Source organism: Octodon degus, unplaced genomic scaffold (assembly GCF_000260255.1).
Source record: "Octodon degus isolate 3935 unplaced genomic scaffold, OctDeg1.0 scaffold00002, whole genome shotgun sequence".
In the NCBI taxonomy this organism is placed as follows: Eukaryota; Metazoa; Chordata; class Mammalia; order Rodentia; family Octodontidae; genus Octodon; species Octodon degus.
In genome coordinates, this window is record NW_004524578.1 from 23390994 (window position 1) to 23402927 (window position 11934).

Genomic DNA, 11934 nt, shown 5'->3' on the forward strand with positions numbered 1-11934 from the left:
CCGGATCACCGAGCACTCTGCGGATCTCTACAGGGTGCCAACATTTTAAAAGTTACGTGTTTCAGCTCCAACTACGACAAGTCCAGTTTTCGCGATTGTTAGCTTCAGATACAAAGTGACCTAGAGAGCTTCATCTTTTACAGAAGATGGGTCAGGATTCCTTTGGAGGACAAACGGGCCTTAGATCAGGAAGTTTTTGCAGTCCTACTAGGCCCCTATGAGAGCAGGGTTTTTAACTGGATGTCCGCGGCGCGCCAAAGGCCGTAGCTGGAACTAGTTGTTGAGGCTTTTATCCCTCTCACGCGCGCGTAGTGAAACCCAGCGCAACCCGGCGCCGGGCGGAAACCTGGGTCTGCCGGGTCTAGCAGCCTTCCAGGTGGTGACGCCACCACGGCCCGGCTCCGCCCTGCCATCCTCCGGGTTGACCGCGCGCTAGCCAATCTCGGGTCGGGGGCGGAGCCCCGAGGCTCCGCCTCGCACCCAGTTTTCCGGGCCCTGTGACCCCCGGCTGTGCTTGACCCCCGAGACCTCCCAGCCCAGCGCCATGGACCCGGCGGCGGCCGAGCAAGTGAGCGAGGTGGTGGCAGCGAAGATGCTCCAGTACCGGCGAGACGAGTCCGGCTGGAAGAGTTGCCGAGGAGGCGTGAGTGGGGAGCCGGGCGGGAAGGGGTGGCGAGACTTTGCTCCCGAGGGTCCCGGACCCCAGGCCTGGTCTTTTCCTCCTACTCTCAGAGCAGACGGAGAGGGACGCCGTGGGGTCAGTGTGGCCTCCTGTTCGCGGTGGCCCCGGGAGGGGGGCGCCGGGCACGAGACTGGCATACCTTGTGTGGGTGGTGGTGAGGTTGGAACCGCCCCAGGCTCGAGAGCGTTCACTCGGTTCCCCCCACCTGCGCGCCCGCCGCTGTAGTCCTAGGGTGGCAAGAAACATTGTCCTTACTGGACGCAGTTTTGAACAAATTGCTTGAGGAAACAAATACGTGGTGTGGTGGTCGTGAAGGTGATCTGAACACCATCCACAGCCTTGGAGCCCACCGGGTAACGAAGGGCACTTTTTCTCCGTCACCATCTGCGCGGGGGTCCTCCCAGAATCACCTCTCCTGAGGCTTTTCACCCCTTTTCCACAGCAGTAGAGACTGAGCCAGGAGTTCCCCCAGAGCCTGGCTAGCCCTAAACTTCTACGCTTCTGTGCCTTTTGACAGCCTGGAGTTGCAGTTTCCTGGAGGCCATCCGCGGAGTTTGCGGGCAGCCTGTAAGTGCACATCCCCTTCCAAGCTTGTGAGAAGCCACACCCGGTGCTGCTGGGTTTGTTTCCTGAAAGGCTCCAGTTCACCCTGCACCTTGTGATTGGCTCTACAGGTGTCTTACAAAAGCCATCATCTTCTGTCCTCAGCTGAATCATTTCCAGCCAACTGTACCCTTGAGAAAGCTTATGACCCACCTCAAAGCCCCAGCGGGTCAGGCAGGGCTCTGCAGCTCCTGTGCTGCCCACCAGTACTGAAGAGCTGTGAGGGACACGGCATGGTTGCTGTTAGTGTGTCTTAAAATAGCAAGTGTGACTGATGCCTGGGGCCCAATTCCTGTCTGTGTTCCAGGTACCGGGGTGAGGGGGTTCTGTGCGGTACCCCAGAGGAGGTGTGGGACTGCATAAAGCCAGCAGCCGGGGGCTTGCGAGAGAAGTGGGATGAGAACGTGACCAGTTTTGAAATTATTGAAAGCATCACCGACGTAAGTTTCCCCCAGCGTGTTTTCCATGGATAGTGTCTATGAAGCCACCACGGGAACCTGCGCTCAGCCCCTCCCGTAGGGACTGTGGCACCTTTTGGCAGGAGAGGTGCCCTGCATACAGGTGGGAGACAGCATGACACACAGAGTATAGGTAACAGTAGCTAATGAAGAGGGACAGAGGGTACCTGGATATCCGGGACAAGAGTCAGTGGTAGGCTGCGGCCCCTTAGCTCTCACTGGAGAGACTCTTGCCCAGGAGTCAGGGTCCTCTACCTGCTGTGGGCTGTGTCAGGCACCATCTTCAGGATTAGCATTTCTTTGGACGAGTGGACTCCATCAAGACTAGCCCTGTCCACCAGAACTTTCTTCAGTGATGGGAGTGTTCCATTGCTGCTTTGTCCAACATGGTGGCCATGTAACCTATGTGGCATGGAGCATTAGAAGGTACCTGGTTTAAGGAAATGAATTAATCTTATTTAATTTCAACTAATTTAAATAGCCATGTGGAGCTCCTGGCTCCCATAATAGACAGCTCAGATGTTCATAAGCATGCCCTGAGACCCTCTATAGCTGTAAGATCTGGCCTCATTTTGATTACAGAAGCTCAGGGAAATGAAAAATCATGGTCAAAACTAGTAAGCAAGGTGCCACTGGCAAAGCACTGCTGACCTGTGTGGTTCGAATAATATCTTGGTTCTGCCTTCTCAAGAGCACTTACTGGCTGTTTACACAGGTAATGATGTGCAGCCTCACAAAGTAGCTCCCGTGGGAGAGACTGTGGCTGCCGGGCATTCCAAATCCTGGCCCAGAAGCCACCTGTTGGGTGCTTAGCTCAGGTATTTAGGTCAGTGTTTCCTGAAATATGGGTGCATATCCTGGGGTGGAGAAGGGCACACAGTGAGAGCTGGAGTTGGATCGCATAGGAAGGAGGCTGCCCTGCTTCAGCTCCCTCGGGTGCTGCTGTGTACTAGTGGCTTATCTTTGTAGCCAAACAAATAGCCATCCTCCGGCTCAGAATTAGACTCTAGCAATCCTTTGTATGTACATTTTGCAGTTGCCTATAATTTATGGCAAGTGATTCTCTGGGGTAGTTTCAATACTTAAATAGCTTCCTCTAAGATTTGTTTTTTTACATATTTAACCAAATAATAAGATAGGTAAAATTTAAGGTAGTAGGCAAATACTTGTACACAAGTAGTTGAAGTTGAGGAAATTTAGGTTAACGTGCTTTAAAACCAAATTACAACTATAACAACAGGAAGGCCACATCTAGAATTTTCTTACTTTGAGTCTTTTTTTAGCACATTGGCCTTTTTTGTCTTGGTACAGTGACTGGTGGGGAAGGGAGAATGAAAAGCTTAGGAAATTACAGGCTGCTGCAAGTTGCTGCTGCAGGGACAATTCAGCAATGAGCAATGGCATTTATTGGCTCCTTCTGTGGGTGCTACAAAGAGGGTTTTTTAAGCAAAGCCCTGGGGGTAGAAACAGTTTGACAGAGGTAAAGAGGGATCTGGATTCGCAGAGGTCAGTGGGCCTACTAGGAGCCAGCTGGCAGGACCCCCACTCTCCCACCCCCCCAGCTCCAGGGTGCCACCTGCTGGAGAAGGCAGGCACCTCTCTGCCTCTTATGACGGGATGTCTCTAGGCCCCAGGAAGAATGCTTTCCTCACTGCTGCCTTACAAGCACCTCACTTTCCCAGCTTGTCGGGGTGCAGGATGACGGGGACTTGCTTCTGCTACACTCTCATCTGGACTCAGTTGTCCATGCCATCTTGGCCAGCTTGCCAGGGGCCTTCCTGCTGCTTTGGCTACCCCGGTGTGTCCCTGGATGGGGCTGCTGCTTCCCAGGACCCTCTCCCCTGGCACTGTGTGTCCCACCCCCATGAGCTTCCAGGAACATGTAAAGCCCTCTTCGTGTGTTTTGGCTTGCGTACCTGTGATGGAATTCTGAGAAATTAGCCATCATCTCCCCATGTGTAGTTGACATCTTACATTGAAATGACAGCTGTTTTCATAAGATGCAAAGCAGGGCAGTGTTGACATCTATGAAGTGTCGGCTTTTTGTTTTGTATTGTTTTGCGGTACCAGGGATCGAACTCAGGACCTTGTGCTTAACAGGCAAGCACTTATTCCACTGAGCTATCTCCCCAGCCCCTAGTGTCAGTTTTAAACACTCCAATAGCATGATTTTTAGTCACCTCTAAATAACAGGTGAACTTGTGTTTAATATTACCTGTTTTAAAAATACATGATTAAATTTTTCTTATTCAGAAATTGTGTATAATGACTTTCCTTGAACTCAAATTTCCATTCCACACAACCGCAACCTGCTAGATTTCAATAAGATGATACATGTTTACTCTTGGAAGGCTTCATCTTGTATCATAGACATGCCTACAGATGGATACTATTTTTTAAAAACTATCCATTTCCTTTGACTGTAAGACTTTGTTAAAAGTGGGATTAAGGTATAATTTATTAAAATAATATGATTGCAAATTTTGATGAAGAATTATTCAGCACAAAGAGAAAAATGTTTCACACCTCTGCAGAAAATAAATAGTACAGGGAGCCCTTCCCACTGCTCCTTGCTATCCAGGAAGTTTATATTTGTAATCCCATGGAAAAGTTATTGGAATTCTAGGGAGTTAATTCCAACCTGCCACTCCCAATGCAACCCCTGGTGTAAATAAAGACACAATTATATATATCTAAAATGATGGGGAGCCAAGAGGGTCCTGGGGCCAGCTAGGGTGATGGCTAACCAGGACAAAGACCCAGTGCCAAACCAGGGTTTTATTAAATTGTGAAGAAGGGAGTGGCTTGAGGATGAATGGCTGTGGGAATGGCAGAAAGCATGCAAGTGCCAGGAGCTGGGCTAGGTGGGAGGCCTTGATTTGCCTCTGCAGTGCGCAGAGAGAAGGGGATGCAGAAAGAATAATGTGCAGAACACACTTCAGAGTGGTAGCTAATGTTTTGGGGTCAGTGCTTCAGCTCTGATGTGTAACTTTTTTATGCACTGGGAAATCATGGCCTCTTACTCAAGGCTATATCCCAGCTGACAGCATGCAGCTTGGCTCTCCCTACCGCCCAGCTCACGTATGTTCTTTGGGAGCTACGGGACAGGATAACACTCACCTGTCACCTTGTTTCAAAGAGTACACATCAGCACCTCAACTGATTGAGTTGCATTGCTTAAACCCCTGAAGGGATAAGGAAAAATCCTAGCCAGCTCTGTACAGGTCAGTACGTGGAAATAGGGCCAGGTTTGGCCAAAATGGAGATAACTGCTCTTTCAAGGAGAGTCATCCGGGTGAACCTCCGCAGAATAGGCAGTCTTTGTCCTAATTCATGTGTCGGAGCAGAAGACTTCTCACCAGAGGGACACACCTTCATGGGAGACCAGCCGCAGAAAACAACCTGGGGAGCTGGGGTTTGCCAGAAGGCAGGGAAGCAAGCAGTAGCTCTTCATCATTTAGTAAAACTGCAGAGACGTGGAAAAGGGGCCCTTCCCCAGTGTGATTTGGAAATGTCTCAAATGTTCGGATTCCGACATGGATGAAGGATAGACACGTGGATGGGTGCACAGGACCAAGTGCCCTCCCCCAAGTTCGTTGCATTCGTGTCATGCACTGCCACCTGCAGGGTTTCTTCTAGGCTCCTTTTTCTCTTGGGCTCCAGATACCATCTCTTGGCAATGACACATGCGGAAGCAACAGTCCCAGGTGGAGGCTGTAGGGCTACTACAAAATCACTCCTGCCGTTCCTACTACAGAATATTAGAACACACAAAAAACAAAATTGGCCAAACCCCAAGTCTTGGAGCAGACTTAAGGGAGAGGAATCCAAGGAAGGCTAACCCTGGGTGTAGTGCATGGGTTAAACGTCACAGTCATCACCCCTGGTGTTGTAGCCACCCCAGGGAATCTTCCAGCGTGGCACAGTCACGCTGAGTGATTCTCACTGGTCTGCGGGCGAGGATTCCTATGCCCATTTACAAGCAGGAGAGAAGGCCTGCCTGCAGGTGCAGCCCTGTCCCAGCATGCTTAGAAATGGAATAGGAAGCTGATCCCAAGTACACCTGCTGAAAAGTTCCCAAGTGTCCCAGGTCAAGTGAGACTACAGGGCCTCTCTCCTGTCAAGGGGTCCTGTTTCCCAGGCTCTGGAGCATGAGGTGGGGCTGGGAGGAGAAGTGTGGCCCTCACACGCACAGGGCCCCTTGCTTTGGCAGACTCTGTGCGTGAGCAGGACCTCCACGCCCTCAGCCGCCATGAAGCTCATTTCTCCCAGGGACTTTGTGGACTTGGTGCTGATCAAGAAATACGAAGATGGCACCCTCAGCTCCAATGGTGAGTGGTCTCCAAGTGCTGCTGGCTGCGCAGGGCGATCCTGGGCTCTCCTCCATACCCTGGAGACCCTCAAGGATAGTCAGCCACCAGAAACCAGCCGAGAACTCACTCAAGCCCTGGGTCCCTCCCTTGGTGCTGAGCTGGCCTTGAAGGGGCTGATGCGCTTCTGTGCCCAGGGCTTGGACAGGAGAGCCTCAGTTTGTCCTATAGATATGCTGGTCACCAGTTGGTACATGGCCCCTGCCATCCTCTGAGCCTGCCTAGGGGGATGAGGGACACCTCTTTGCCTCTGATGGCTGAGATTTGAGATAGGCACATTCCTCCTCCCAGCCCCCAAATTCCCATTCTGGAATGTTCTTCTCTCTACTAGTCTTATAAACTGGATGAGGATGTATACAGGAGTGTATTCATGTGTGTGTGTCTGAGTGTGTGTGTTGAGTGCATGTGTGTGCATGAGGAAGTGTAAGACGCAGCAGGGGGTAGCAGGAATCCCACTGCCTCGCCCTGGGCTCCGGGTGAGTGGGGCCGTGAACACAGGCCCGTCAGTGTGCAGGCTGGGCTGGCCGAAGGTCTTGCTCACTGCCCATTGGAACTCCTCTCCAGCTACCCATGTGGAGCATGCACTGTGTCCCCCGAAGCCAGGATTCGTGAGAGGATTTAACTATCCGTGTGGGTGCTTCTGCGAACCTCTGCCAGGGTAAGCATTCCTGGGTACAGGCACCTGCCTGAGGCCTAGCTGTCTTCACTGTGGACCTGAGGATGGGTACTGGGAGTTGGGGTGGGGTGCCCAGTTGTTTGGGTGGGTCCTGAGACGAAGCTTTGGGATCTAGGTCTGGTCCTGGGCCACCTCCTCTCTGGGAGTGGTCCCTGCTCTTCTTCTTGGCCACCATGAACTAAACACCTTTGTGCCACTGTGCCCCTATGCCATGGTGTTCCTGCCATGGAGTCAGCTGGCGTCAGACGGAATTTCCTGACGCTGTACTTCAAATTCAACCCCTCCTTTAAGTGGTGGGTGTCAGGTGTTGTGTCCAGTATGGGGAAGCTGACCTAGATGGGTACTTTGACTATAATCCCCAAGAATAAAAATGTCGTAGGTCTCACTTTTACAGAATTACCACACATACACACACGTTAGTGACATAGTATGCCAAAGTTCTTGGTATGTGATATAGTTGGGCAGGAAGTGTTTCACAAATGAATTATGATATAGGGCTCATTAGACAACTGTCATGGTCCCATTTACTGGATGAGGAAACTGAGGTTTGGGATCATTAAGTGCTGTGACCAGGGTCAGAGGCTGGAAAGCTGGCAGATCTGAGTTCTGTGCCTCTCCGTGGTCTCTGGGCATTGCCCACCAGCCTGAGGAGCTGTGATGACAGCTGTCCCTGCCATGCATTCACACCAGGCCTGTCTCTTCCCAGCTCAAGGGCAGAAGGAGGAACTGAAGCCCGCACTGAGTTATCCTGGAGCCTAGCAGCCTCCCTTGTGTGCTCATGGGTGTGGCCAGATTTTACCAGAAGCTTTCCACATGATTATTTTTTTTTTTGTACCTGGGATTGAACTCGGGACCTTGTGCTCACCAGGCAGGCACATACACCACTGAGCTATCTCCTCAGCCCCATGTGGTTAATATGCTGAAGGCATTAAGTTATCTGGGAACCACCCAAGTTGGCAGTAAAAGAACTGCACCTGCTGTTACAGCTGTGCGAGTGTCCCAGTGTTTCCTGCAGATACCAGGAGTGATGGCTGGGTTCTCCCTACAGTGCCACATAATGGCTTGGGTGTAGGGGATTTTACACAGAACTCAGACCTGGCACCCACACCCACCCGTGTGTAGCACTCTTTGCTAAGTTTGCAGACTTCCTGCGAAAGCCTTTGAGTTGGAAACTAGCCTCGCCTTGCCTGAGCGCACACCAGTTTGAGTTCCCTTTGGGCAGAGATGTCCAAGGTCCCCTGGCTTACACTGAAGGTACTAACTGCCACCTTATTTCTGTGCCCTTCCGGGCAGGCAGTCAGCTGCTGAGAGCCACCTTCGCTGGGTTTTAGATTGGCGGGGGAGGGGCTTTCAAAACAAGATTGGGAGTCCTTACTCCCTAGGGGCAGAACCCCAGGTCTGTCTTCTTTGAGGGATTGATTTTCTTTACCTTTTGGTTGCTGGACCAAATATCTGACATGCACAATGTATAGGAAGAGAGATCTCATTTGGCTTACAGAGTCAGAGGCTTCGGTCCATGGTAAACTGGCTCCAAGACAGAAACACGGCAGAAAGGGGCCAATCGCCTCACGGTGGTGAGGAAGCAGAGAGCCTGAAGAGTTAGAGAGAAAGGCGCCACGGACCAGATACAGCTGTCCAAGGCCAGACCCAGCCAACTGCTTTCTCCAGCCGGCCCCACCTCCTAACAGCCCATTCAGCCAAAAGCCCACTGGTGGGTTAATCCTCTCATGAGGTCACCGTCCAGTCAGTCCTCTGCGCCCATCTCTGCTGTCTTGGGGATCAAGCCCTTGATACATGAGACTCTGGGGAGCACTTCACACTGAAGCTATCACAGAGGGAGCACAGTGTGATCCCCTCACCGTCAGGTGGCAAAGGTGGTGGCACAGATTTGCAGGTGGGGCGTCAGGGCCGAAAAGGTCCCCGAGCACTCAGCTGGCACATAGGCGCTGCCTCGAGCCTTGCTGTCAGCTCCTGTCCACCCCGTGAAGAGTGTGTTGTCCAAGACGTGGCTCTGTGCTGTGGGTCTGAACCCGGGACCCTGTTTGTCCCTCTCTCCTGACTACAGCTCTAAGCCCCACACTTGCATTCAGCCACCAGCAGTAGCAAATGATGTGACTGGGTGTCAGCACTTCTATAAAAGTCAACTGACATTTTTCTTTTGACAACCGTAAGGTATTGTCATTATGCCAATTTTTTGGTAAATATGCTAGGGCACAGAGAGGTACTAAGGTTCTTGGAACTTACCCCAGACCACAAACCCAGCAAATGATACAGCTATCCGACTTCAGAATCTGTGCTCTTAAGATGTTGACCTGTTGATTTGTCTGTTTTTACCAAAACAGAGAAAGTATCTTCCCTCTTTAGGGATTCCTTTCCTTGCACAGGAGAGGGAAAACAGCACACAAAAGTGAGTAGTTAGATAATCTGTCCACACTCCGAGTTATCAAATGTGTAGCTGTGGAGAAAACTAAAGCCAGATTAAGGGTGACTGGGAATGAGTCCCCTGGAGGTCAGCAGAGACTCTGTGGTGGGCCTCTGAGCAGTCCTCAGCACAGGAAATGTGGCCTGGTGATGGTGGTGGTGGCGCTGGGGGTGGGGGTGGGGGTGGGGGTGGGTGGGGGAGGGGCAGGGGCAAAGTCCCAGGGGAGGTGCAGTCACAGGCAGGCAGTGCTTCCTCCTTGGCCATGCCCTAAACTGCCTGCATCTGCCTCCACCCTGGGACTTTGCTCCTGCCTCCTTTGCTGCCTCACCTCCCCACACGCCAGGCTCGGCGGGTGGAGAAGTCTGTGGACAAGGCTGTGTGGTGTCCTCACGTCCAGCCCTAGCCTACATGATGGAAGCACAGCTAGCTCCATGTCGAGCAGCTGGGTCCGAACAGCCGCCCTGTCCTATGAGGCCAGATGGTCTCCACAGTTCCGGCCACAGCGAGGCTCACGGCAGTGGAAACCTTGTGGGGTCCTCTGCAGTGGGGCCCCTTGGCAAATCTGACTTTGGTGGACATGTCAGTCAGTCCCCTGTTGCTTCAAGTGCCCACGTTTGTGTTGCATCCAGAGCTGAGTGTTGCTGTCAAGTCCCTCCCCACGTGGGCAGAACCTGGCCTCCAGCCTTCAGCCCAGGGGGCCCTGCCACAGCCCTGCCCACCCCCAGGGATTCTGCCACCCCCACCCACATCCACACATGCTCAGCCAGTCGTACCCAAGTCTCAGATTCTGGCTGAGTTCAGTATATCTGAGGATCTCAAAGGGGTTTTGTCCTGTTGGGGTGACCCTGTCATTACTGACCATGTTTGAATTTAAGCCAAACAAGTTAAAGGACGCCTACTTTAAAAATTTCAATACCTGTGTTCATCTCAGCACAAATAGTATTTTTATGAACAGTAACTTTTTCAAAACAAAAATTAGTATTGAGAAGAGTAGCACAGTTTCCCTTTCCTGGCAGGGTGCGTGGAAGCACATGCCTGCTTCTGTAGTCTGCCCTGTGGCTCCTGAGGAGCAGAGGAGAAAGGGCAGTTCACATCTTCATGGTGCTGTGCCTGCAGCTGTGGTGGCCTTGGCAGAGGCCGGGAAGGACCTGGGTTTCCTCAGTGAAGGCTCCGCCCTCATTGGGCAGGGGCAGGTGACATCCGAGTCCCTTCTTCCAGGGCTAGGCCTGGAAGGGTGAGCTCTCAGAGCGTTTGTGAGGCTTGTCAGAAGCTGGGAACTACCTCCTTGCACTGGAAGGAGAGCCTGCTCCCTGCCTGCAGCCCGGGGAGCTGTGGGGTGCACCCACACAGGGACAGGGTGCACCCGCTCCCGCAGGAGTACTAAAGGCAGCATGGCGTGGGGTGTGACCATCATGGTGGCTGTATCTCCCGGGTGACGCTCTGCTTGCCTGGTGAGCGAGCTCCTGACGTGGCTCCCCTATTGCCTTCACAGGGAGCCCGGCAAGACCAGGCTGATCTCATTCTTCCAGACTGACCTCAGTGGCTACTTGCCACAGAGTGTGGTGGACTCCTTCTTCCCGCGCAGCATGGCCTGCTTTTACACCAACCTTCAGAAAGCAGTGAAGCAGTTCCACAGCTGAGCTTTCACTTGAGAGCTGGTGGAGATCGGGCCTGACGCAGGAGGAGCCCTAGGTGCAGTGAGAGCCAGAAGGCTGGCTTCTGCTCTCTGAGACACCTGGTGGCCAGCCAGCGAGTCTGAGCGCCAGCCATAGGCAGCAGGTGCTACCCCTTCCTCTCAGGACTGGCAGGGGAATGCTGTTTGCTGCTGCGGCTCTGCCTGGGATCCAAGCAGACTGCTGGGTGAACCCAGACTTCTGGCCACCCGACAGGGCCTCATCTCAGTGCTGGATGATGCCATGCGGTTCAAAGCCCTAGTGCAGCCACTCCCAAGAGGCCACGTGCTGTGAGCTGTGACTGGTACTGAATACTGTGTCCTGCACCGTGACCGGCATCTGTAGCTCCCCAACCCTGTGTTACCAACTTGGACTCGTGTAGGCTAACACTGTACAAGATTCCCCACTTAATGTCAACCTGGGAAATGTTGATGTAAACAATGAGATAAGCCTTGAGGAAAGCACTTCAGTGTGCCCCGGCGTGTGTCTTCCGTTGATGACCATTCCTTTTCTGTCTTCTTTCCCCTCACTGAATTTACCTCCATGGCCCTAGCGACTGCGGTTTGCTTACACCCTGTCCAGACCTACAGCCTGGTGGTAATTAGAAACTCTGCCTGGCTTCTCCCCTCAGCCCAGCTCTGGGGAAAAGAGGCCCCCTACCCAGGCATCTATCTGCCTCTTCTCTCCTACAAGACAGGACAAACATTCACTGCCAGCCAGGATAGAGAGAGGGACAGAGGAGAGGCCAACATAGGCAGCCTGGCCAGACGCCCCGGATCTGCCTTGGGTCCAGCAGGGACTGGGCCCCCAAGACCAGTACAGTGTCTTTCCCTCTTCCCAGTGAGGCTACACAGCCTCACAATCCTTCATGGGACCTTCATAATCCTTCCCCACATTCACCCTTGGGAGAGAACCATGGAGCCAAAGCCACTCCCATACTGCAGCCTGTGGGGAGTTGCCCCGGAGTTTTCCCTTTGCCCTTCCAGAGGGAAACACTTCCCTGGGGTGAGAGCAGGCCCTTCCCCACCTCGGAGGTCTTCGGCGACTCAC

General features: G+C 52.8%; 1 protein-coding gene across 1 annotated transcript; it reads left to right on the forward strand.

The window, feature by feature from the left end:
• The first annotated feature begins 347 nt into the window (after window positions 1-347).
• On the forward strand, window positions 348-11348 carry Stard5 (StAR related lipid transfer domain containing 5). The gene is made up of 6 exons (XM_004623488.2): window positions 348-643; window positions 1200-1249; window positions 1593-1725; window positions 5957-6074; window positions 6678-6771; window positions 10704-11348. The coding sequence occupies exons 1-6, from the start codon at window positions 545-547 to the stop codon at window positions 10849-10851; spliced, it is 642 nt and encodes a 213-aa protein (XP_004623545.1). The 5' UTR covers window positions 348-544; the 3' UTR covers window positions 10852-11348.
• The last annotated feature ends 586 nt before the right edge of the window (window positions 11349-11934 follow it).